This window comes from Bombina bombina, chromosome 6 (assembly GCF_027579735.1).
Source record: "Bombina bombina isolate aBomBom1 chromosome 6, aBomBom1.pri, whole genome shotgun sequence".
NCBI lineage: Eukaryota > Metazoa > Chordata > Amphibia > Anura > Bombinatoridae > Bombina > Bombina bombina.
In genome coordinates this window covers 643,535,797-643,563,290 of record NC_069504.1, presented here as the reverse complement: position 1 = coordinate 643,563,290, position 27,494 = coordinate 643,535,797, and the positions used below count along the sequence as shown (strand labels likewise).

The following is a 27,494-nucleotide window of genomic DNA, read 5'->3' as shown; positions in this document are numbered from 1 at the left end:
CCAGTGGTTAGCACAGCCACCTAGCGACCATAGGGTTGAGAGTTAAAGGGACAGTCTACAGAAAAATTGTCATGGTTTAAAAAGATAAAGCCTTTACTACCCATTCCCCAGCTTTGCACAACCAACATTGTTAAATTAATATACTTCATAACATTTAAACCTCTAAATTAATGCCTGTTTCAAAGGCTCTATTGACGGCCTCTTAATCACATGCTTTTGTATTTGCTTTTCACAACAGGAGACTGATAGTTCATGTGGTCCATATAGATAACATTGTGTTCACGCCCGGGACGTTATTTAAGAGTTAGCACAACACAGTACTAAAAGCAACTCAATAGATTTTAAATAGTCATGTGATCAGGGGGCTGTCAGAAGATGCTTAGATACAAGGTAATCACAGAGGTAAAAAGTATATTAATAAATCTGTGTTAGTTGTTCAAAACTGGGAAATGGGTAGATAAGGGATTATCTTTTAAAACAAAAAAAATTCTATTGAAGACTGTCCCTTTAAAGGGATACGAAAACCCAATTTTTTTCTTTCATTATTCAGATAGAGCTTGCAATTTTAAGCAACTTTCTAATTTACTCCAATTGTCAATTTTTCTTCCTTATCTTGCTATCTTTATTTCAAAAAGCAGGAATCTAAGCTTAGAAGCCGGCCCCTTTTAAATTCAGCACCCTGGGTAGCGCTTGCTGATTGGTGGCTACATTTAGCTAAGGTTACTAATTTCTAATAAGACATGTTTTAGAAGTCTACATTTTTGTCCCTACTTTAAGGGAATATTTTGTTTGGGCCTTTATGAAATTAAATATAAGTTATGATTACCTGATAAATTAATTTATTTCATGGTGTTAAGGGTCCAAGAGAGCTGTCACTTTTTTTTGCTAGATTTAAACAAAAAAAAATATTCCTAGCAGCTTTTTTTTTTTCTTTCTTTCTACCCTTTCTTCTCCTTGCTTGGCTAAACATTGGGCTGGTTTACCAGTGAGTTGGGCGGGAGGGGGGGGGGGGTTGGGTTAAGGGCTCTTGTAGTTTTATGAAACTTGCTGCCTCCTAGTGGTCAGGAGTGGAATTCCCAGGAGTATGTATATACATATATCCATATATATTTATATATAAATATATTTGATAATGTATATTATGTGAATTGTAATGATTTAATGGTAAGCACATAAATAAATCTTATTATTGCAGCCACTTAATAACCTTAGAGTAGGACTTTGATAGTAAAAATTGACAAGGTATTGCTAAAAACAAATCTATTAATTTTTTTTTTCTTGAATGCATTATAATTTTTAAAATGTTATTATTTTTCTTTTTTTAGTCTACTGCAGACCATGAAAGCCAGGAACCAAAAAAGAAGAAAAGAAGAAAGTAATTTTTACATATTCCAGTTCATTGCAAAGACCAAAGAAAATGTACCTGAATACAAAACACAGAAAGCAAATCAATTATTTTCAGCAATTTCATCTTTTAATCTTTATTGATACATTTTTGTGTTTCTGACAATCTCTTAGCAGATATTTTGACCATAACTTTTCTTATGAAGTACTAAATCAAATAAGATTGAAAAACATTGATAAAAACAACAAATTCCATTAAGAAAATAAAATAAAAATTAAATAATTACAATTGAGCTCCACAGGAGTCAGACAGCGACAGCATCAGCAGCCATGAAGGAATAGTTTTATCTCACTTTTAATAATATGCCTTTTGTTTTTTTAATTAATTGATAGATATCCAATGCTTCACCTAGTAAGATAAAACAAAAAGTACATCATTTTCTAAGGAGAGATCTTAATAATTAATAATTTTAGTATCAATCACTTCAGTTTTAAGCATTATTATAGGCCACATCTCTAGTCAGCAGGTTAAAATACAGAAGTATATTTGTCTTACAACAATGCAGTTGCTAATGTTAAATTGTCTGAACTTTAGAAATCAGTAATGCATATGTGTTACAGTAAAAACTAAAACTGTTAAAATCAGTTGTCTGTACTGAGGAATATGTTACCAAAGTGATACTTTCCAATCTTAACAAATTTCAGTTTTTACATTTTTTGAACAGTTAAGTTTGGATGTGTTTAATACTTTACATGAAATCTTTTTTTTTTTTTTTTTTAAACATGTGTATAGATAAACTTAAGTATTTTTTTTGTGTTAAAGTGGAAATACTTATCTGTACATTTGCACAATAAATATATGGTTAATGTGTTAGATCATATTCTATCAACATTTGCTCAATTTCCTATATCTTTATCATTGATATATTTAAATGCTCAAATACTTGTTTACCTGTACTAATGGTTAAAGAGAATTTTTGCAAGTGTAGTTCTAAAGAATAAAACTGATAATGGTTCTATCAATATATAAATATTTTTTTTATTCCCACCCAATTGTCAATGAAGTCCTTTGGAAGTTAAAGGGCCAGTCAAGTCCAAAAAAAACTTTAATGTTTCAAATAGGGCATGCAATTTTAAAAAAACTTTCCAATTTACATTTATCAACAATTTTGCTTTGTTCTCTTGATATTCTTAGTTGAAAGCTAAACCTAGGAGGTCCATATGCTAATTTCTTAGACCTTGAAGGCAGCCTCTAATCTAAATGCATTTTGATAGTTTTTCATCACTAAAGGGCATTAGTTCCCGTATTTCATATAGATAACATTGAGCTCATGCACGTGAATTTACCATGGAGACAGCTCTGATTGGCTAAAATGCAAGTCTGTCAAAAGAACTAAAATAAGGGGGCAGTTTGCTGAGGCTTAGATACAAGGTAATTACAGAGGCAAAACATGTATAATTATAACTGTGTTGGTTATGCAAAACTGGGAATTAGTAATTAAGGGATTATATATCTTTTAAAACAACAAAAATTCTGGTGTTGACTGTCCCTTTAAGGCAACTGATGCTAAATGGACACAAACTGATTCAAGAGGCACAAATAATGTTTAAAGGGACACTGAACCCAAATGTTTTCTTTCATGATTCTGATAGAGCATGCACATTTAAGCAACTCATATTATCAATGTTCTCCATTCTCTTGCTTTCTTTATTTGAAAAAGAAGGCATCTAAGCTGTTTTTTGGTTCAGGACCATGGAAAGCATTTGTTTATTGGTGGGTGAATTTATCCACCGATCAGCAAGAACAACACAGTGTGTTCATAAAAAAAAATGGGCCGGCATCTAAACTTACATTGTTGCATTTCAAATAAAGATACCAAGAGAATGAAGAAAATTTGATAATAGGAGTAAATTAGAATGTTGCTTAAAATTGCATGCTCTATCTGAATCACGAAAGAAAAAAATTTGGGTTCAGTGTCCCTTTAAGATTTCACATTTTGACCAAGAAAATGTACAACCCATATGTATATACAGATGTGGACAAAAGTATTGGTACCCTTTCAATTTTTTTTATTTTTAGGAAGAAACCAAATTTTCTCTTAAAGAAGTAAAAATTGATAGAAGTATGGGGTATTCGCCATTCTTTATATTAAATGAAATAGAACAGAAACTTTACTTTGATTTATGATTTCACATATTACTTTAAACAGTAAATCAAATGAAAATGGCACAGACAAAAACGATTGGTACTTCTTACCTAATGTTTTGTATCAGACTTTGGAGACAACTGCAATTAAGCACTTTCTGTAGCTCGGAATAAGATTTCAATACTTTTAAACTGTGATTTTGTCCCACTCTTCTTGAACAAACTGCTCCAGTTCTCTCAGGTTTGATGGGTGCCTTTTCTCAACTGCAAGTTTCAGCTCTTTCCTTGGATAATCAATGGGATTCAGATCTAGACTCATGGAAGGCAAATTCGAAATGGTCCAATGTTTTCCATTCTTGGGTGCTTTTTGAGATATATTTCGGGTCATTATCCTGAAGGAGGACCCATGACCTGCGACTAAGTCACAGCTTTCTAACACTGGGTGGTACGTTTCACTGCAGAATGCCTTGATAGTCTGATTTCATTGTGCCCTGCACAGATTCTAGACACCCAGTGCCAGAGGCAGCAAAGCAACCCCAAAACATCACTGAGCCACCTCCATGTATCACGGTAGGGATGGTGCTCTTTTCTTTGAAAGCTTTTTTCCTTCTGAAAACATGGAGGAGTTGTGATTTGCCAAAAATCTCTACTTTTGTTTTGTCTGTCCAAAGGAAATTCTCTTAGGGTACCAATACTTTCTGTCACATCTATACATACAAAACCACTTTGCAGATATATATATTTTAATGTAAATAGTATGCCTGTGTGCAAGCATTGTGGAATCCTTTTCTCTTGTTAAGTGTAGTCAGTCCACGGGTCATCCATTACTTATGGAATATATCTCTTCCTAACAGGAAGCTGCAAGAGGATCACCCAGCAGAGCTGCTATATAGCTCCTCCCCTCACATGTCATATTCAGTCATTCTCTTGCAGCCTAACTAAAGATAGGTCGCTGTGAGAGGTCTGTGGTGTTTTTTAACTTAGTTTATTTCTTCAATCAAAAGTTTATTTTAAATGGCACCGGAGTGTGCTGTTTATTCTCAGGCAGCATTAGAAGAAGAATCTGCCTGCGTTTTCTATGATCTTAGCAGACGTAACTAAGATCCACTGGCTGTTCTCATCTGAGGAGTGAGGTAACTTCAGAAAAAGGGGAATAGCATGCAGGGCCCCCCTGCAAACGAGGTATGTGCAGTAAATTATTTTTCTGAGGAATGGAATTGACTGAGAAAATACTGCTGATACCAATGTAACGTAAGTTCAGCCTTAAATGCAGTGATAGCGACTGGTATTAGGCTGATGAATGTATTTTTCTAAGGAATGGAATTGACTCTGAAAATACTGTTAATACTGAAATAATGTATGAGCCTTAACTGCAGTAAAAGCGACTGGTAACAGGCTTATTAATAACACTTCATAACTTTTAAAATGTATGTTCAAAACGTTTAATGGCATGTTAATCGTTTTTTGTGAGGTACTTGGTGATAAAACTTATTGGGGCATGATTTTTACCACATGGCCATCTTTGTTTTCTGCATAGAAACAGTTATCTGAGCTTCCCCACTGTTGTAATATGAGTGGGAGGGGCCTATTTTAGCGCTTTTTTGCGCAGTAAAAATTCAGTCACAATCTATCTACTTCATCCTCCATGATCCAGATCGTCTCTAGAGAGCTCAGGGGTCTTCAAAATTCATTTTGAGGGAGGTAATCAGTCACAGCAGACCTGTGACAGTGTGTTTTGACTGTGTTAAAAACGTTAATTATTAAATTGTTATCCGTTTTCTGGTGGGTGCAATCCTTTGCTAACTTAATACATTTACTGTGAAAAATTGGTTGCTATAACTTTTTTGGTTCATTGTTATTTCAACTGTGACAGTTTTTTGTGCTTCTTAAAGGCACAGTAGCATTTTTTATATTGCTTGTAAATTTATTTAGAAAAGTATTTCCAAGCTTGCTAGTCTCATTGCTAGTCTGTTTAAACATGTCTGACTCAGATGAATCTCTTTGTTCACTATGTTTAAAGGCCAATGTGGAGCCCAATAGAAATTTGTGTACTAATTGCATTGATGTTACTTTAAATAAAAGTCAATCTTTACATGTAAAGAAATTATCACCAGACAACGAGGGGGAAGTTATGCCGACTAACTCTCCTCACGTGTCAGTACCTTCGCCTCCCGCTCAGGAGATGCGTGATTTTGTGGCGCCAAGTACATCAGGGAGGCCCTTACAAATCACTTTGCAAGACATGGCTACTGTTATGACAGAAGTATTATCTAAATTGCCAGAATTAAGAGGCAAGCGCGATAGCTCTGGGTTAAGGACAGAGCGCGTGGATGAGGTGAGAGCCATGTCAGATACTGCGTCACAGTTTGCAGAACATGAAGACGGAGAGCTTCATTCTGTGGGTGACGGATCTGATCCAGGGAGACTGGATTCAGAGATTTCTAATTTTAAATTTAAGCTTGAGAACCTCCACATATTGCTAGGGGAGGTATTAGCGGCTCTGAATGATTGTAACACGGTTGCAATTCCAGAAAAATTATGTAGGTTGGATAGATACTATGCGGTACTGGTGTGTACTGACGTGTTTCCTATACCTAAAAGGCTTACAGAGATTATTAGCAAGGAGTGGGATAGACCTGGTGTGCCTTTTTCCCCTCCTCCCATATTTAGGAAAATGTTTCCTATAGACGCCACCACACGAGACTTATGGCAGACGGTCCCTAAGGTGGAGGGAGCAGTTTCTACTTTAGCTAAGCGTACCACTATCCCGGTGGAGGATAGTTGTGCCTTTTCAGATCCAATGGATAAGAAATTAGAGGGTTACCTTAAGAAAATGTTTGTTCAACAAGGTTTTATCTTACAGCCCCTTGCATGCATTGCGCCTGTCACTGCTGCGGCGGCATTCTGGTTTGAGTCTCTGGAAGAGGCCATTCGCACAGCTCCATTGGATGAAATTATGAACAAATTAAAGCACTTAAGCTAGCTAACGCATTTGTTTCTGATGCCGTTGTACATTTAACCAAACTTACGGCTAAGAACTCCGGATTCGCCATCCAAGCGCGCAGAGTGCTATGGCTTACATCCTGGTCAGCTGACGTGACTTCTAAATCTAAATTGCTTAATATTCCTTTCAAAGGGCAGACCTTATTCGGGCCCGGCTTGAAAGAAATTATAGCTGACATTACGGGAGGTAAGGGCCATGCTCTACCTCAGGACAGGGCCAAATCAAAGGCCAAACAGTCTAATTTTCGTGCCTTTCTCAACTTCAAGGCAGGAGCAGCATCAACTTCCTCTGCTCCAAAACAGGAAGGAGCTGTTGCTCGTTACAGACAGGGCTGAAAAGTTAACCAGTCCTGGAACAAGGGCAAGCAGGCCAAGAAACCTGCTGCTGCCCCTAAGACAGCATGAAGAGAGGGCCCCCTATCCGGAAACGGATCTAGTGGGGGGCAGACTTTCTCTCTTCGCCCAGGCTTGGGCAAGAGATGTCCAGGATCCCTGGGCGTTGGAGATCATATCTCAGGGATATCTCCTGGACTTCAAAACTTCTCCTCCACGAGGGAGATTTCATCTTTCAAGGTTATCAGCAAACCAAATAAAGAAAGAGGCGTTTCTACGCTGTGTACAAGACCTCTTACTAATGGGGGTGATCCACCCAGTTCCGCGGACGGAACACGGGCAAGGATTCTATTCAAATCTATTTGTGGTTCCCAAGAAAGAGGGAACCTTCAGACCAATCTTGGACTTAAAGATCCTAAACAAATTCCTAAGAATTCCATCATTCAAAATGGAAACTATTCGAACCATCCTTCCCATGATCCAAGAGGGTCAGTACATGACCACAGTGCACTTAAAGGATGCCTACCTTCACATACCGATTCACAAGGATCATTATCGGTACCTAAGATTTGCTTTCCTAGACAGGCATTACCAGTTTGTAGCTCTTCCCTTCGGATTAGCTACGGCTCCAAGAATCTTTACAAAAGTTCTGGGCTCACTTCTGGCGGTACTAAGACCGCGAGGCATAGCGGTGACTCCGTACCTAGACGACATTCTGATACAAGCGTCAAGTTTTCAAACTGCCAAGTCTCATACAGAGATAGTTCTGGCATTTCTGAGGTCGCATGGGTGGAAGGTGAACGTGGAAAAGAGTTCTCTATTACCACTCACAAGGGTTCCCTTTCTAGGGACTCTTATAGATTCTGTAGAGATGAAAATTTACCTGACGGAGGCCAGGTTATCAAAACTTCTAAATGCTTGCCGTGTCCTTCATTCCATTCCACACCCGTCAGTAGCTCAGTGCATGGAAGTAATCGGCTTAATGGTAGCGGCAATGGACATAGTACCATTTGCGCGCCTGCATCTCAGACCGCTGCAATTGTGCATGCTAAGTCAGTGGAATGGGGATTACTCAGATTTGTCCCCCCTGCTAAATCTGGATCAAGAGACCAGAGATTCTCTTCTATGGTGGCTTTCTCGGCCACATCTGTCCAAGGGGATGACCTTTCGCAGGTCAGATTGGACGATTGTAACAACAGACGCCAGCCTTCTAGGCTGGGGCGCAGTCTGGAACTCCCTGAAGGCTCAGGGACTATGGACTCAGGAGGAGAAACTCCTCCCAATAAATATTCTGGAATTAAGAGCAATATTCAATGCTCTCCTAGCTTGGCCTCAGTTAGCAACTCTGAGGTTCATCAGATTTCAGTCGGACAACATCACGACTGTGGCTTACATCAACCATCAAGGGGGAACCAGAAGTTCCCTAGCGATGTTGGAAGTCTCAAAGATATTTCGCTGGGCAGAGTCTCACTCTTGCCACCTGTCAGCGATTTACATCCCAGGCGTGGAGAACTGGGAGGCGGATTTTCTAAGTCGCCAGACTTTTCATCCGGGGGAGTGGGAACTTCATCCGGAGGTCTTCGCTCAACTGATTCATCGTTGGGGCAAACCAGATCTGGATCTCATGGCGTCTCGCCAGAACGCCAAGCTTCCTTGTTACGGATCCAGGTCCAGGGACCCGGGAGCGGTGCTGATAGATGCTCTGACAGCCCCTTGGGTCTTCAACATGGCTTATGTGTTTCCACCATTTCCGATGCTTCCTCGTTTGATTGCCAAGATCAAACAGGAGAGAGCTTCAGTGATTCTGATAGCGCCTGCGTGGCCACGCAGGACCTGGTATGCAGACCTAGTGGACATGTCGTCCTGTCCACCGTGGTCTCTGCCTCTGAGACAGGACCTTCTAATTCAGGGTCCTTTCAACCATCCAAATCTAATTTCTCTGAGGCTGACTGCATGGAGATTGAACGCTTGATTCTATCAAAGCGTGGCTTCTCGGAGTCGGTTATTGATACCTTAATACAGGCTAGGAAGCCTGTTACCAGAAGAATTTACCATAAGATATGGCGTAAATATTTATATTGGTGCGAATCCAAGAGTTACTCATGGAGTAAGGTTAGGATTCCTAGGATATTGTCTTTTCTACAAGAGGGTTTAGAAAAGGGCTTATCTGCTAGTTCGTTAAAGGGACAGATTTCTGCTCTGTCTATTCTTCTACACAAACGTCTGGCAGAAGTTCCAGACGTTCAGGCTTTTTGTCAGGCTTTAGCTAGGATTAAGCCTGTGTTTAAGACTGTTGCTCCGCCGTGGAGCTTAAACTTAGTTCTTAATGTTCTTCAAGGCGTTCCATTTGAACCCCTTCATTCCATTGATATCAAGCTGTTATCCTGGAAGGTTCTGTTTTTGATGGCTATTTCCTCGGCTCGAAGAGTCTCTGAGTTATCTGTCTTACATTGTGATTCTCCTTATCTGATTTTTCATTCAGACAAGGTAGTTCTGCGTACTAAACCTAGGTTCTTACCTAAGGTAGTTACTAACAGGAATATCAATCAAGAGATTGTTGTTCCATCACTGTGTCCTAACCCTTCTTCAAAGAAGGAACGACTTTTGCATAATCTGGACGTAGTCCGTGCCCTGAAGTTCTATTTGCAGGCAACTAAAGATTTTCGTCAAACTTCTTCCCTGTTTGTCGTTTACTCTGGACAGAGAAGAGGTCAAAAGGCTTTGGCTACCTCTCTCTCTTTTTGGCTTCGTAGCATAATACGTTTAGCCTATGAGACTGCTGGACAGCAGCCTCCTGAAAGGATTACAGCTCATTCTACTAGAGCTGTGGCTTCCACCTGGGCCTTTAAAAATGAGGCCTCTGTTGAACAGATTTGCAAGGCTGCAACTTGGTCTTCACTTAACACTTTTTCAAAATTTTACAAATTTGACACTTTTGCTTCTTCGGAGGCTATTTTTGGGAGAAAGGTGCTTCAGGCAGTGGTTCCTTCTGTTTAAGGTTCCTGCCTTGTCCCTCCCTTCATCCGTGTACTTTAGCTTTGGTATTGGTATTCCATAAGTAATGGATGACCCGTGGACTGACTACACTTAACAAGAGAAAACATAATTTATGCTTACCTGATAAATTTATTTCTCTTGTAGTGTAGTCAGTCCACGGCCCGCCCTGTCTTTAAGGCAGATCTAAATTTTAATTAAACTCCAGTCACCACTGCACCCTATGGTTTCTCCTTTCTCGTCTGGTTTTGGTCGAATGACTGAATATGACATGTGAGGGGAGGAGCTATATAGCAGCTCTGCTTGGGTGATCCTCTTGCAGCTTCCTGTTAGGAAGAGATATATTCCATAAGTAATGGATGACCCGTGGACTGACTACACTACAAGAGAAATAAATTTATCAGGTAAGCATAAATTATGTTTTGAGGGACCCCTTTCTCACCTGTGCTTAAACAACTATACTTCCATACCTACCTTGAGGAATGCCATATCTTTTCTCAAGACCAGTAGGGTTGGATGGAGTTGTGCAGTCCATAGCCACCTCTTTTCTTAAACATTCATCAATATCTACTGAACTAAAAAATGCCACTGACTGGGGTAAGTCCTGCATCCCAAGTTTGTAGGCGAACATACACCTGAAACAGAATAAGAAAACATGGGTTCATGGTCTGTGGTGAATTTAATTATTCACACTTCAAAAACTTGGCAATTTATGTCTATAAATCTGCTTATGTTGCTGTGTCAATTGAAATAAATAAAACTTCAATATACATCTTTTTAAAAAGCTTATTAAGGAGTAATTTCTTGCAATACCCTTTCTGATCCTGCACATAAGGGAAATGCACACTGGGACAGGGTGCTGAATTAGTTAATAAACATTTTATTTTGTAAATTTCTTCTTAAAGGGATGCTTACATGTATGCTAAATCACAGTTCCTATGTAAAAAATTAAGATATTTGACCTCAAAAATTCTTCAGCTCCCCAAAGTAAGTGCTTTGTGAGCAGTTATCCTTTAGCTTTTTTGTTTGCAGTTTACACAGTGAAAGTTGATTTTAAAAAAAACTAGTGCTAGCAGCAACCAAAAAGTTTATTTTAAGCAAACCCACTACTGTTTAATACCAGAGAGCCTACATTACAATTAACAGAATATAAAAGTCTGTTTCGTTGTAGTAAAATATTAAGCAGCGGGTTATAATTGATGGAAATAATTGCAAAAAGTATTACTTAAAAAAATAAAATAAAAAGGGAACATCTTTTGAAAATGATGAATAACTTCTTTTGTACAGAGTCCACTACTTCCTGTCACGGTCTCTACAAGAAGGCAAAGGAAGAGCTTCCCCTTTCTAAGTGGTTGCTATGAGACGTGCATTAGCTCCAGTCAGTTTCTTCTCCATGATCAGTTGTGGACTTTTGCTGCAAAAAATCCTGTGCCTGATGTTTTTTTATTTCATTCTAACTACTATGTACAAATAACACCTCTTCCAAAAGACAATTCAAAGTATGTACTACTACTGAAAAAGACTGTCCATTTTTTAAAATTCTGATTCTTGCTAACATTATTAACAGAATAATCATTACCTTGAACTGCTTATCAGAAGTGGTAATAAAAACTTTCTTTTTCAAGATACGATGAGTCCACGGATTTCATCCTTGTGGGATATTGCCTCCTGGTCAGCTGGAGGAGGCAAAGAGCACCACAGCAAAGCTGTATAAATAGCTCCTCCCTCCCAACCCAGTCATTCTCTTTGCCTGTGTTAGTTAGATAGGAGATGGCAAAGTGAGGTGTTAGTAAAGATTCTTCAAACAAGTGTTTTTTATTTTTTAAGTGGTGCCTTTGAGTGCTACTTTGTGCTAGGGTGTAGCCTAGAGCAGATCAGTCTCTTCAGAAAAAAGAGAAGCATTTGGTGGCTTTAAAGCAATGGGAACTTGTGGGACATAATTCTCACTACGCCTCCCATATACTGTTGCTGCCCTACTCGGGAAATAAATCTGAGGGATCTTACTTTAGTATTTTCCTTTGTTATCCTCAGGTCCATGTGAGCGGTAGGACTTCACACGCCTGGGAACTGCCTTTGCTGTCGGCAGATGGGAGGTAAGTGCCATTTTTTATTCCTGGGCTTCAGAAGATAGAAAAGGGCTCAGAAGACATTGGCCATTCAATTTGTGAATAACAGCCCTTAGGGAAAGAGAAGGGGCTCTTTATTCAGGTATGCTTTTTTCTCCTTTCATGGGAGAAACTTCTAGACAGCTCATGTAATGGACAGTGAGGCATTCTACTTATGGGATCTGTAGAAAGACCTTATCTCCCGGCGGTTACATAATGCCGCCTGGGAGATGTCTGTATTAATGTTTTTTGCAACTAAGGGGATGCATGGCGCACTCAGTAAAGCGCAATAACACACTGAAATTGGTCGGATTCCCCTTGTCAATATCATCTCCCGGCGGTTTCATAAAAAGAGAGCATGCCGACCGGGAGATAACTGTGCGTGACAGACTACTATTTCCCTAAGCTTCTGGATATAGAAACTAAAGGGTTAATTGGCCGCCTTTTTATTTCTTTGGAAAAAGGAACAGGCTCGCTTCTGATGCACTTTGTTACATCTCCCGGTGGTTAAACATGGCGCCCGGGAGATGACTGTATGTTTGAGGGCTGTTAGGAGTACATACGCCCACGACGGCCGGTTCTTGGGGACGCACTTTGCATTTGCGCCTTATTTATCTCCCGGCTTTTCAATACATTTAGAATGACGCCGGGAGATACCTGTTGTGGCAATGTCCACGAAGGGCGGTATTTGAGATGCAATGTTTTTGTGCGCGTGGCTTTCTTATCTCCCGGCGGTTCACTAACATGCCACCCGGGACATGTCTGTCGGGTCACCGTCCACGATGGGCGGTCCTTGGGGAAATGCCTTTTGCATGGCGCACTCAGTATCTCTCCCGGCGGTTCTTTATTTCTAAATACGCCGACCGGGAGTTATGTTAGGTACATTCATGAGAGTGTACTGTTTTTCCCTCATCTATAACAAAATGGAGGGGTCCAAAGACATATATTTTAATATATTGTAGGCTTACTTGCCGATAGAAATGAGTCAGATTGTGACCTAATTTTCCCTGTTGCGGTGGGGTTCCAGTTCAGAACATCATATTCAGAGACGATACTGCTGAGGGGTGTTCTGATCTAGCAAAAAAACTGCCCAATTTTGTTGCTGGTTTTTGAAGGAAAATTTTATTCTTTTTAAAAAATTTAAAGAAACAGTCACGTATTTTCATATGTTAATTTTGGATTTAATTACTCCTTCTAAGGCTATGGCTGTTAGGAGTCCTGATCCAGGCACGTAAGCCTGTTCTAGGAAGTTTTGCCATAAGATATGGCGTACGTATCTTTATTGGTGGGGATCCATGGCTTACTCATGGAGTAGGGTAAGGATTACCAGAATTTTGTCCTTTTTCCAAGAAGAATTGGAGAAGGGGTTATCCGTTAGTTCCCTGAAGGAACAGTTTTCTAACGTCTGGCAGATGTTCCAGTTGTATAACGGTAGCTCCCTTATCTCTCTGCAGGCAGTGGCTACCCTAATAAATAAACAAACAAGAGCGCCACAATGACCTAGTATAGTCACAAAAGATCTAAAAAGATTCAGATGATAAAGGTTATCAGCCTTTATAGGACCTGGAGGTGCTTATTGTTTGTGACTGGAACTTTACAATTGTCCAGAAAACTGATCTCCCAGCAATGAAGAACCATCCACAGTATTAACTCTTGTATAAACAAGGGATGGATGTATAGTTAGAATACCAGACAAAGGATTTACACTGACAGAATTTGAGATTACACACTCAGAAGCCACCGAGGTAACCTCCTCATCAGAGTCATTAGGGAGGGCAACCTGCGAAGCAGTAGATAAAAGACACCTTACTATCTGAAAAGTGTTTAGATTTCCTCTTGAGTTTCCCCAAAGCAGGAAAAGTAGATAACTCTACAGTTACCGTAGAAGATATCTGTGCAGCAAATCTACAAGCAAATATATGCCTCCAAGAGGCTGAAAGGAACCGCAGGGCAGTGATGCCAGTGAGGCTTGGGACGTATGAGAAGGCTGCGGCATTGCCTGAACAGCATCATCCTAAGAGACATTGGGCTCAGTGGGCAACAATCTATCTTAATATTCAAGAGATGGAACTAATCATACAGCACGGAATTGCATATGAAAACCAAGTTGTGCATCAAGGCAAAACAGGCCTATATCAAAAGACACAGAGTCATCCATGTCCATATCCAAAATAAATGACAAAATAACATTTTATATTTAATATATGAAATTATTTGGAACTGTCCCTTTATTTAACATATGTAATTATTTTGTACAGTCACCTTAAAAACTTAAGCAGCAGAAAACCTGATATAGTTTAGCGCTTCAATTTTCGCTAACTAGCTAGCCAAACAAATAAGATTTTAAACACAACACCTTTCGTTTTAGAAATAAGAAAAACAAATGGCAGAGAACTCCCCTGCAGATCGAGTGAAAAACAAGATGTCGGCAACAGAGAGGACGCCGCTCCGCTTAGAGAAGAAAGCGGAATCGGGTCATGTGGTTAACTTAATAGAAACTGCACAGAGAAAATACAAACGCGCGTTTCTAAAAACACCCTCAGGAAAGTTTACAATAAGTTGCAGAAGCACTAACCACCTTAACGTTGAGCCCATACAGCCTAAAAGTCAAGTGCTATTTCAGATAATAGCTATAAAGTACTCAACATCAAAGTCAATAAATGTTAGCCCAGTCTGAATGAACCAGTGCACACACATAATGAACAGAAAGTGTGCCAAAAACAAACAGCCTGCTTAGTTTGTTAAAAACATACGATTCTGAATGCCCACAATGAAGAAAAGTGGGATATACTTTAAATTCCCAATAAAAGAAATAACCCCTTAGTCTCGAAGTCACATAAAAGTGCCTGCTTCTTGACTATAAATATCCTGCATAAAGGATATATATGTCCCATAAAGTTGCAGCTCATTTTCTTTTATTTACTTAAGTGCCCATCTCCAATACCTAGAAGACAAAAAGGTACTTACCTGCAATCGAGCTGTCAGGCAGGACGACAGCTTACAAGGTGTGAAAGGACACGTACTCCTCACAGGGACCTGTAGGAAAAGAAAGAAGAGAGTAAACCTACTCTGGCTTTCTATACCATGGGCAGCAAAAATGTTAGGAAAACAGAGCAATGGTCCACCTTACAAGTTCCTAACTGCTTTAAAGCCTAAACTACCCTACTGAAGAGATTAACGTGGACTACGGCTAGACCCAAAAATCTTGCTTGTAGAGAAAGAAATCCAATTTTCTTCAGACACCAAAACACGTCCTCCATTGACGAAGGCAAAAAGAATGACTGGGGATTGTGGGAAGGGGAGTGACACTTAACAGCTTTGGTGTGGTGCTCTTTGCCTCCTCCTGCTGGCCAGGAGTGATATTCCCACTAGTAATTGATGATGTTGTAAACTCTCCATATATTAGGAAAGAAAATAACCAGATGTTTCTTCTCTCCAAAATCCCTAGGCAGCTGTTGTGTTGTGAACCATAAGCAGCAGTGTGTTGCCTAATGGCGCTGACAAATATTGCTGCAGTGTTGCTTAATGGTAAAAATATGTTTTAAAGAAGCTTAGCAACAGCATTATAACCATGTGATTAAATATTCCAAATTAATCCAGTACTCCCAACAGACTATAAAAGCAGTATAGATAAACTATAAAGCATAGTATATGTGCATGATGGGCACTTCCTGGATTTATAGAAAAAAAAAAATATTACTTAAATTTTTGTTATAAATCCAATGAGTGTATATTATTGTGCATCTATATATACAGTATAGCTATTTTTTATTTTGTTTAATAATCTGTGTTTCTTTGTGTTTGTGTGTGTAACTGTGAGTGTTTTTGCATCTTTGAATGTGTGTCTCAGGAATGTTTCTGTGTGTTTTATTTGTGTGTGTGTCACTCATGGAATGTTTGTGTGTTTTTTGAGTGTGTGAGTATTTCTTAGTGTCTATTAGTGAGCACATTTTTTTTGTGTGTCTCTGAGTATTTCTGTGTGTGTGCCTTTGAATGTTTTTGTTTGTGTGTGACTGAGTGTTTCTGCAGACTTAAGTGTCCAACAATTGAACCCCTATCGGGTTCAAATGTGGGTTTATCTGGCTCTCATACTAGCCAGAGCTTTACCAGCCACTGACCTCACCACATGTCACTGGTTTGTGGTGTAAACAAATGAATCTTAACAAGTTAAATTTTCATTCCATATTGTAAAATAGAAAGAAAAAAAAAAAACATTGGGACTAAATATTTTGTATGAGTTTGTTGCTTGGAGCAGTCAGTGAATTAGCCTTTCAGCATACCTTGTTAGGAGGTTTGTGATCTGCAGAGCCAAAGCAGCACGGTATCTGTCTTCACTTTGGACCAGGTAACGCACCTCATCATGTATACTGATGCAGAACCTCCCTTCTATGTCATACTCCTCAAATAGCCACTTCATAGAGACTAACATCAGGTGCAGGTAGTCCACAGCCGAACTTTGTACAACCCAGTTCACTCTGCTGGTTATAAACTACCCAATAAAAGTTATTCTTTTAAATAAAAAGAATATAAACGTTCCTTAAGCTTTTTCTCATTTTTGTTCAACCTTCCTAATGTTCTAACTATAGGTGGTAAAAGCTGGTGCTCATGCATATTTTAATATAATAATGATTATCAAATGGATACCACCTTACAATGTATTAATTTTTATATATGCATAAAAAGAGAGAGTAGATCACACAGGATCAGTGAGATCTAAAGGTCTAGGCAAAATAGACTTTTTATGCATATATAAAAAATTTCCTTCTAGGTTGCACTATAAGTTTTTATGGCAATAAATTCAGGTGAAGTGAGCTTTACATATTTTTTTTTTTTTTTTACTATGTATTAACCTCTGCACAGAATGCCTCTCAATTTAGGAAATGGCAGTAGAGGGTTGTTTCAGAAGGACTCATTTACAAAACACTAAAAACAGGGTTCCACTATAAGAAGATTGCAATACTCTATATAGTTAAGGGTAAAAATGTGACATAACCATAATATTGATTATTAAAATCAGTGGCAAAACTACAACACAAGACCCTGGTGAGAGAATATTTTATTTATCCTTGCCCATATGAAATCCTGTATCCTTCCAGCTCCCAGATGATTGTCCTCTAAGAAGACATCACCTACTTGACCACATAAAATATATGTGAATGTTGAAAGTGATGGTAAATCCTAGGATTTACCATTGGAACAAATAAAGAGGACTTTCTGTCATGAAGTATAAAATACTTCATGCTAAAAGCTCCTTTATTTGTTTTAAGCGTTCGCTGCACTGAGCTATTCCAGCAGGTCATGGCAGAATGCTATTTTGCCAATAACGTACTAGCTATCCGGCTTGGCACCAGTTGGAACGCATCCCTATTGGCTAGGAGGTGGAAACGTCACCTCACAGCAAAATAGTGTTCTGCCGTGGGCTGCATGATAGATTGTATTTTGTAATACACCCCTATTGGCTAGGAGATGGAAACGTCACCTCACAGCAAAAACAGAATTTATGCTTACCTGATAAATTTCTTTCTTTTGAGATGTACCGAGTCCACGGATTCATCCTAACTTGTGGGATATTGTCCTTCCTGACAGGAAGTAGCAAAGAGAGCACCACAGCAGAGCTGTCTATATAGCTCCCCCCTTAACTCCACCCCCCAGTCATTCAACCGAAGGCCAATGAAGAAAAGAAGAAACTATAAGGTGCAGAGATGACTGAAGTTTACATAAAAAATACTATCTGTCTTGAATAGACAGGGCGGGCCACGGACTCGGTACATCGCAAAAGAAAGAAATTTATCAGGTAAGCATACATTTTGTTTTCTTTTGCAAGATGTACCGAGTCCACTGATTAATTCTAACTTGTGGGATACCAATACCAAAGCTTTAGGACACGGATGAAGGGAGGGACAAGACAGGAACCTAAACGGAAGGCACCACTGCTTGCAAAACCTTTCTCCCAAAAATAGCATCCGAAGAAGCAAAAGTATCAAATTTGGAAAAGGTATGAAGCGAAGACCAAGTCACAGCCTTACAAATCTGTTCAACAGAAGCATCATTTTTAAAAGCCCATGTGAAGCCACCGCTCTAGTGGAGTGAGCTGTACTTCTTTCAGGAGGCTGCTGTCCAGCAGTCTCATAAGCCAAACGGATGATGCTTTTCAGCCAAAAGGAAAAGAGAGGTAGCCGTAGCCTTTTGACCTCTACGCTTTCCAGCATAGACAACAAACAAAGAAGATGATTGGCGAAAATGTTTGGTTGCCTGCAAATAAAACTTCAAGGCACGAGCCACGTCCAAGTTGTGCAATAGACGGTCCTTCTTAGAAGAAGGATTAGGACACAGAGAAGGAACAACAATTTCCTGATTGATATTCCTGATAGAAACAACCTTAGGGAGGAACCCAGGTTTGGTACGCAAAACCACCTTATCAGCATGGAAAACAAGATAAGGCGAGTCACATAGTAATGCAGATAGTTCAGAAACTCTTCGAGCTGAAGAGATAGCAACTAGAAACAGAACTTTCCAAGATAGAAGCTTAATATCTATGGAATGCATGGGTTCAAACGGAACCCCCTGAAGAACTTTAAGAACTAAATTGAGACTCAATGGCGGAGCAACAGGTTTAAACACAGGCTTAATTCTAACTAAAGCCTGACAAAAAGCCAGAACGTCTGGGACATCTGCCAGACACTTGTGCAACAGAATAGACAAAGCAGATATCTGTCCCTTTAAGGAACTAGCGGACAATCCTTTCTCCAATCCTCCTTGGAGAAAAGACAAAATCCTAGGAATCCTGATCTTACTCCATGAGTAGCCTTTGGATTCACACCAAAAAAGATATTTACGGCATATCTTATGATAGATCTTCCTGGTGACAGGCTTTCGAGCCTGAATCAAGGTATCTATGACCGACTCAGAGAAACCCCGCATTGATAAAATAAAGCGTTCAATCTCCAAGCAGTCAGTTGCAGAGAAATTATATTTGGATGCTTGAATGGACCTTGAATCAAAAGGTCCCGTCTCAGTGGCAGAGTCCATGGTGGCAGAGATGTCATGTCCACCAGGTCTGCATACCAAGTCCTGCGTGGCCACGCAGGCGCTATCAAAATCACTGAAGCTCTCTCCTGTTTGATTCTGGCAATCAGACGTGGAAGGAGAGGGAATGGTGAAAACACATAAGCCAGGTTGAACGACCAGGGTACTGCTAGAGCATCTATCAGTACTGCCTGAGGATCCCTTGACCTGGATCCGTAACGAGGAAGTTTGGCGTTCTGACGAGACGCCATCAGATCCAATTCTGGTGTGACCCATAGCTGAACCAGTTGAGCTCCCACTCCCCCGGATGAAAAGTCTGACGACTTAGAAAATCTGCCTCCAGTTCTCCACCCCTGGGATATAGATAGCTGATAGATGGCAAGAGTGAGTCTCTGCCCATCGGATTATCCTGGAAACTTCTATCATCGCCAAGGAACTCCTTGTTCCCCCCTGATGATTGATATAAGCTACAGTCATGATGTTGTCCGACTGAAACCGGATGAATCCGGCCGAAGCCAGCTGAGGCCACGCCTGAATTGAATATCGCTCTTAATTCCAGAATATATATCAGTAGGAGGGCCTCCTCCTGAGTCCACAAACCCTGTGCTTTCAGGGAATTCCAGACTGCACCCCAGCCCAGTAGGCTGGCGTCCGTCGTCACAATAACCCACGCTGGCCTGCGGAAACACATTTCCCCTGGACAGGTGATCCTGTGACAACCACCAAAGAAGAGAGTCTCTGGTCTCTTGAGGAGTTCTCAAGATCTTCTGGTTATCTGAGGAGATAAATCTGCATAATCCCCATTCCACTGTTTGAGCATGCATAGTTGCAGTGGTCTGAGATGCAAGCGAGCAAACGGAACTATGTCCATTGCCGCTACCATAAGTCCGATTACCTCCATACACTGAGCCACTGACGGCCGAGGAATGGAATGAAGAGCTCGGCAGGTGGTAAAAATCTTTGATTTCCTGACCTCCGTCAGAAATATTTTCATGTCAACCGAATCTATCAGAGTTTCCAGGAATGGAACAATTGTGAGAGGAATAAGCGAACTCTCTTTCACGTTCACCTTCCACCCATGAGATCTTAGAAAGGCCAACACTAAGTCCATGTGAGACTTGGCAAGTTGAATTAAGATGTCGTCTAGATAAGGCGCCACTACTATGCCCCTCGGCCTTAGGACCGCCAGAAGTGACCCTAGCACCTTTGTGAAGATTCTTGGCGCCGTGGCCAACCCGAAGGGAAGAGCCACAAACTGGTAATGCCTGTCCAGAAAGGCAAACCTGAGGAACTGCTGATGATCTTTGTGGATAGGAATGTGTAGATACGCATCCTTTAGATCCACGGTAGTCATATATTGACCCTCCTGGATCATTGGTAAAATAGTCCGAATGGTCTCCATCTTGAAGGATGGAACTCTTAGGAATTGGTTTAGGATCTTGAGATCTAGAATTGGTCTGAAGGTTCCCTCTTTTTTGGGAACCACAAACAGATTGGAGTAGAAACCTTGCCCCTGTTCTGTTTTTGGAACTGGGCAGATCACTCCTATGGTAAAAAGGTCTTTTACACAGCGTAAGAACGCCTCTCTTTTTGTCTGGTTTACAGACAATTGAGAAAGATGAAACCTCCCCCTTGGAGGAGAATCTTTGAAATCTAGGAGATACCCCTGGGTTACAATTTCTACGGCCCAGGAGTCCTGAACGTCTCTTGCCCAGGCCTGAGCAAAGAGAGAAAGTCTGCCCCTTACTTGATCCGGTCCCAGATCCGGGGCTACCCCTTCATGCTGTCTTAGTGGCAGCAGCAGGCTTTTTGGCCTGTTTACCCTTGTTCCAAGCATGGTTAGGTCTCCAGATTGGCTTGGATTGAGCAAAGTTCCCCTCTTGCTTTGCAGCAGGGGAAGAGGAAGCGGGACCACCCTTGAAGTTTCGAAAGGAACGAAAATTATTTTGTTTGGTCCTTGTCTTATTTGACTTATCTTGAGGGAGGACATGACCCTTCCCTCCAGTGATGTCTGAAATGATCTCTTTCAGTGCAGGCCCGAATAGGGTCTTACCTTTGAAAGGGATGGTCAAAAGCTTAGATTTAGATGACACATCAGCTGACCAGGACTTAAGCCATAACGCTCTTCGCGCTAAAATGGCAAAACCTGAATTGTTTGCCTCTAACTTAGCAATATGAAAAGCGGCATCTGTAATAAAAGAATTAGCCAACTTAAGGGCCTTAATTCTGTCCAAAATATCATCTAGTGGGGTCTCCATCTGAAGAGCCTCTTTTAGAGCCTCAAACCAAAAAGCAGCTGCAGTGGTTACCGGAACAATGCACGCTATAGTTTGAAGAAGAAAACCCTGATGAACAAAAATTTTCTTTAGGAGACCCTCTAACTCTTTATCCATAGGATCAATGAAAGCACAACTGTCTTCAATAGGTATAGTTGTACGCTTAGCCAGAGTAGAAATTGCTCCCTCCACCTTAGGGACCGTCTGCCATGAGTCCTTTATGGTGTCAGAAATGGGGAACATTTTCTTAAAAACAGGAGGGGGAGCGAACGGAATACCTGGTCTATCCCACTCCTTAGTAACAATGTCCGAAATCATCTTAGGGACCGGAAAAACATCAGTGTAACCAGGAACCTCTAAATATTTGTCCATTTTACACAATTTCTCTGGAACGACAATAGGGTCACAATCATCCAGAGTAGCCAAAACCTCCCTGAGCAATAAACGGAGGTGCTCTAGCTTGAATTTAAATGCCGTCATATCTGAATCTGTCTGAGGGAACATCTTTCCTGAATCAGAAATCTCTCCCTCAGACAGCAAATCCCTCATCCCTACCTCAGAACATTGTGAGGGAATATTGGATACGGCTACTAAAGCGTCAGAAGGCTCAGCATTTGTTCTTAACCCAGAGCTACTACGCTTCCCTTGCAACCCTGGCAGTTTAGAAAAAACCTCTGTGAGGGTAGTATTTATAACTGAAGCCATATCTTGCAAGGTGAAATAATTAGACGCACTAGAAGTACTTGGCGTCGCTTGTGCGGGCATAACTGGTGTGACACTTGGGGAGAACTAGATGGCGAAACCTGATTTACTTCTGTCTGAGAATCATTTAATGCCAAATTCTTATAAGTCAAAATATGCTGTTTGCAATTTATAGACATATCAGTACAATTGGGACACATTCTTAGAGGGGGTTCCACAATGGCTTCTAAACAAATTGAACAATGAGTTTCCTCAGTTTCAGACATGTTTAACAAGCTAGTAATGAAGCAAGCAAGCTTGGAAAACACTTTATTTAATGAAAAAAACACAATTTGCAAAAACGGTACTCTACCTTTAAGAGAAAAAAAGGCATACACAAACTGCAAAACAGGTTAAAATTGCTTCAAAAATCCTGAAATTTTAACAGTGTACCCACTAAGCTTTAGAAGGATTGCACCACAAGTAAAAAAGCAATAGACCCCCAAATGAAAAAAACGGATTGATAAGTGTCTAAAACCGGTTAAAAACCCCTAAAGCACTTTGCCACAGCTCTGCTGTGGCCCTACCTGCCCTTAGGAAGTGATAATATGGGGTTTAAAGCTTCAATTAGTCCCTCAGAAGACTCTCAGGAGAAGTTGCTTGCTGCTTGTAAATGTAGGCCCCGCCCACCTCACTCGATGTTGCTGGGGCCTACACAAAACTAACAAACCCTGCCTGAAAGCCATGTGGGTTATAAACAACCCCAAAGAACCCTCAAGCAAATGTCCCATACAACAGAAAACGTTACTCCCAGACACAAAAACTTTTGTCCCAAATTCACATAAACTGAGTGCCCACAAAAAATTAACCCTTTATGCAAGCTAGTAAAAACCTCTGATAACACTAGGATTACTGTTTACCCTTCCCCTAATGGGGACACTGTCAGCCTTTCTGAGTTAACACAGTCTCTGCAGAAAATATGACTAAACATACCTCATTGCTGTATAGCAAGAAACCATTCCTCACACTGAAGTTTTCCTGTACTCCTCAGCTCATGTGGGAACAGCAATGGACCTTAGTTACAAATGCTAAGATCATAATCCTCCAGGCAGAAATCTTCATCTATGTCCTGCCTGAGAGTAAATAGTACAACACCGGTACTATTTAAAAATAACAAACACTTGATTGAAGATAAAATAAAACTAACAGTTTAACACCTCTTCTCTTTACTCTTCCTGCTTAGAGCCAGCAAAGAGAATGACTGGGGGGTGGAGTTAAGGGGGGAGCTATATAGACAGCTCTGCTGTGGTGCTCTCTTTGCTACTTCCTGTCAGGAAGAACAATATCCCACAAGTTAGGATGAATCCGTGGACTCGGTACATCTTGCAAAAGAAATAGTGTTCTGCCGTAGGCTGCATGATAGATTGTATTTTGTAAAATTCTATATAGAATGATCTTGTTACCAGTGTTTTAATTAATATTTTTTCTACACTAACTGAGATTTTTCAGGGGGTAATTACAAAAAAGGATCATTAATCTGGCACACTGTAATGGGGTAACCCCAAGGAGTATAAATATCTAATGTTGGAAATATAGAAAAGCCTAAAAAAGTTAACACATTAGAGAACATTGCTGTAAATACTCCTTAAGGTTTCCAATCACAGTGTGCCAGATTAATGCTTTTTTCTTCTCTCCTTTTTTTGTAATTATTACTTATCCATTAGGCACTGCCTATATTTTTTCTTACCTGTTTTTCTGAACTTAGTATAGGGGGTATAGGAATACATACACTGTAAAAATGTATCACATATTTTTATGGTAAAATATTTGATTCTTACTCATCTTCTACACAAAATTGCAAGATGATGCAAAGTAACAAAACAATGAGATTAGTAAAGAATTTCAATAATCTGAATGAACACAGTGTTAAAGGAGCAGTCAAAATGTTTGTTATTTAAAAGATAGATAATCCCTTTATTAACCATTCCCCAATTTTGCATAACCAACACTGTTATATTAATATACTTTTTACCTCTGTGATTACCTTGTATCTAAGCATCTTCTGACAGCCCTGATCACATGGCTATTTATTTATTTATTATCTATTGACTTGCATTTTGGCCAAATAGTGCTGTGCCCTGCACAACTCCACAGGAGAGAGCACAATGTTATCTGTATGGCCCACATGGATTAGCAGTCTCTTGTTATGAAAAGCTAATAAAAAAGCATGTGATAAGAGGCTGTCTGTAGTGGCTTACAAACAGGCAGAAATGTAGAGGTTTAAGTATATTAATATAACAATGTTGGTTGTACAAAGCTGGAGAATGGGTAGTAAAGGCGTTATCTATCTTTTTAAACAATAACAATTTTTGTGACGACTGTCCCTTTAATGTGGTTTGTTGCAGCATTAGAAACATTTCTGAAAATAAGGTTTCCACTAACAAAAGTGCAATAATTTCTCTTTTTTTTAATAATTCACATCTGTTTCTTCATGAAATCTTAATTTTGTTATCTACCTCTCCTTTTACAGCTGCTGGCTCCAAAGCCCTGCTTATACAACACCCTAACACAGGTGTTCGTGGTGAGGGATTCATGGCGATACTCTCTAATTTATTGAACATCTCAGATTCTGTTCCTCCAGTCCACAGTCTATGACTCACCAAATTCCATTTCCTTCTCGACCTGCAAGATAACAGGCTTTTTATATCCTTAGTTCCAAGAATTAGTGTTTCAGAGCTTTAAATAGTCACCAATGCTACATTTGATGCATTGTAGTGTCTTCCGTACACCAGACAGGAATGAATAAATTAAATTCAATCCTTTCTTCATATACTTTTACTTACTTTGCAGATGCCTCTCTCTGAATTTTTCGTACATCCTGTAGGCTCACAGAGTTTTTCTCCCCTCTCTCTAGTGAAATTCCCAATTCTTTCACCAGCCATTCTGCTTCCTCAGACAAGATGTACCTGTAAGGTAAAGGAAAATTGTAGCAGTTTAACCCTAGGAATCTACTAACATTTTATCTACACTCAAAGGAAAAGGGGCTCTTAAAATATGTGCACATTTCTACTGGCTTTTATGAAATAAATAAATATCTATTTCAAAAGTATTAGTTTGCAAACCAAAATTTAAGGGACAGTCTACTCCAGAATTGTTAGTTAAAACAGATAGATAATTCCCTTTATTACCCATTCCCTTGTTTTGCATAATCAACACTGTTATATTAATACACTTTTTACCTCTGTGATTACCTTGTATCTAAGCCTTTGCAGACTGCCCCCTTATTTCAGTTCTTTTGACAGATTTGCATTTAGCCAATCAGTGCCCTCTCACAAATTCACAGGCGTGGTCACAATGTTATCTGTATGGCACATAAACTTACGCCCTCTAACTGTGAAAAACTGCCCAATGCATTGAAATAAGGGGCGGCCTTCAAAGTTTTAGAAATTAGCATATGAGCTTACCTAGGTTTAGCTTTCAACAAAAAAATACAAAGAGAACAAAGCAAATTTGATGATAAAGGTGAATTGGAAAGTTGTTTAAAATTGCATTCCCTTTCTGAATCATGAAAGTTTAATTTCGACTAGACTGTCCCTTTAAGGATAAAGATAAATATTCAGGTGTCGTGTAAATATACCTCCTGAGTCCCTTGGTCACTGCATACATTTGCTTTGCTTTTTCAGCTGCTTGGTTTTGAGTAAGACGATGATTAAACTGCATTAACAGACGTTCAGCAAAGGGTTGTCCTGCTCCATAAATACGACCATAGTTAAACACTTTAGCATGCTCCCGGCTTATCCCCACAGTTGATGCAGTCTTACTATGAAGGTCTGTTCCACTGCTTTTTTTACCTTGCAATGTCATCCATCCAAATGCTGTACAACCTGTAAATATTTTGAAAACAAAGTTATATTACAAAATGTTTTAGGTCCCCCATAATCATACTTAAAATAAGTTCTACAGAACCATATCACTACACCTTAGTATATGGCCCTGAACACTGGAGAAAGTAAAAAAGGTGAGAAGTTTGAGATGGTCAGTACCTCATATATACTGCCTTGTTTAATTTCGTTTTTGCCAATCTGGAGCACAGTAAATTAAGTTAGAGCAGAAGTGTTTGTTATTTTACACCATTTATCCATCTAAGTGATCCCAACATACAGGAGCCTCACAGATTGTTTTAAGAGTGTGTGTGTGCGTTTCTCAGGCGTCTCATAGCCAGTGGCATACCAGCCTATGACCTCACCACACATTACTGTTGGGAGGAGACTGTCCCTCCTCCAAATTAACCTTTTGAATCAAAACATTCAACCAGGATGTTAAAGTCACGGCTGTAGCTTTTTGAACCTTACTGGAACAAGAAAAATTAATGAACAAACTAGAGATTTGTCTAAAATCTTAGTTGACTGTAAATAAAATTTCAAAGCTCTTACAACATTCAAATTATGAAGAAGCCTTTCTTTAGAATTCTTTGGAACAGCAATGTCCTGATTAATGATATCCAAAGACACTACTTTCTTTCATGTAATTAGCAAGAGTCCATGAGCTAGTGACGTATGGGATATACATTCCTACCAGGAGGAGCAAAGTTTCCCAAACCTCAAAATGCCTATAAATACACCCCTCACCACACCCACAAATCAGTTTTACAAACTTTGCCTCCTGTGGAGGTGGTAAGTAAGTTTGTGCTAGATTCTACGTTGATATGCGCTCCGCAGCAGGTTGGAGCCCGGTTTTCCTCTCAGCGTGCAGTGAATGTCAGAGGGATGTGAAGAGAGAATATTTGAATATATTTATATATATATATTTATATATTTATATATATATATATATATTTGAATATTTGAGTATATTTGAGAGCCTATTTGAATTCAATGATCTCCTTCTACGGGGTCTATTTCATAGGTTCTCTGTTATCGGTCGTAGAGATTCATCTCTTACCTCCCTTTTCAGATCGACGATATACTCTTATATATACCATTACCTCTACTGATTCTCGTTTCAGTACTGGTTTGGCTTTCTACTACATGTAGATGAGTGTCCTGGGGTAAATAAGTCTTATTTTTGTGACACTCTAAGCTATGGTTGGGCACTTTTATATAAAGTTCTAAATATTTGTGTTTAAACATTTATTTGCCTTGATTCAGGATGTTCAATATTCCTTATTTCAGACAGTCAGTTATTTGGGATAATGCATTTGAATAATCAATTTTTTTCTTACCTTAAAATTTGACTTTTTTCCCTGTGGGCTGTTAGGCTCGCGGGGGCTGAAAATGCTTCATTTTATTGCGTCATTTTGGCGCTGACTTTTTTGGCGGAAAAAAATCTTTGTTATTTCCAGCGTCGTTCTTGTCACCGGAAGTTGCGTCATTTTTTGACGTTTTTGCTAAAAGCATTTAGGCGTCAAATAATGTGGGCGTCTTTTTTGGCGCTAAAAAATATGGGCGTCATTATTGTCTCCACATTATTTAAGTCTCATTGTTTATTTGCTTCTGGATGCTAGAAGCTTGTTCACTGGCATTTTTTCCCATTCCTGAAACTGTCATTTAAGGAATTTGATCAATTTTGCTTTATATGTTGTTTTTT

At 39.6% G+C, this 27,494-nt stretch overlaps 2 protein-coding genes across 3 annotated transcripts in view; one reads left to right on the top strand and one right to left on the bottom strand.

Moving 5' to 3' along the window:
- The window catches only part of FANCI (FA complementation group I), a 763,169-nt gene extending 760,794 nt beyond the window's left edge, over positions 1-2,375 (top strand). The window contains exon 33 of the mRNA XM_053719357.1: positions 1,326-2,375. Within this exon, the coding sequence (XP_053575332.1) occupies positions 1,326-1,379 (54 nt within the window). The 3' untranslated portion in view covers positions 1,380-2,375. The remainder of the gene's footprint in view (positions 1-1,325) is intronic.
- POLG (DNA polymerase gamma, catalytic subunit) overlaps positions 1,453-27,494 on the bottom strand; it is a 135,649-nt gene continuing 109,607 nt past the window's right edge. For both annotated transcript variants that reach the window (XM_053717669.1, XM_053717670.1), the window contains exons 18-23: positions 25,546-25,792; positions 24,752-24,874; positions 24,425-24,590; positions 16,206-16,414; positions 10,295-10,455; positions 1,453-1,753 (exon numbers count right to left, since the gene is read on the bottom strand). In XM_053717669.1, the coding sequence (XP_053573644.1) occupies positions 1,689-1,753; positions 10,295-10,455; positions 16,206-16,414; positions 24,425-24,590; positions 24,752-24,874; positions 25,546-25,792 (971 nt within the window). In that variant the 3' untranslated portion in view covers positions 1,453-1,688. The remainder of the gene's footprint in view (positions 1,754-10,294; positions 10,456-16,205; positions 16,415-24,424; positions 24,591-24,751; positions 24,875-25,545; positions 25,793-27,494) is intronic.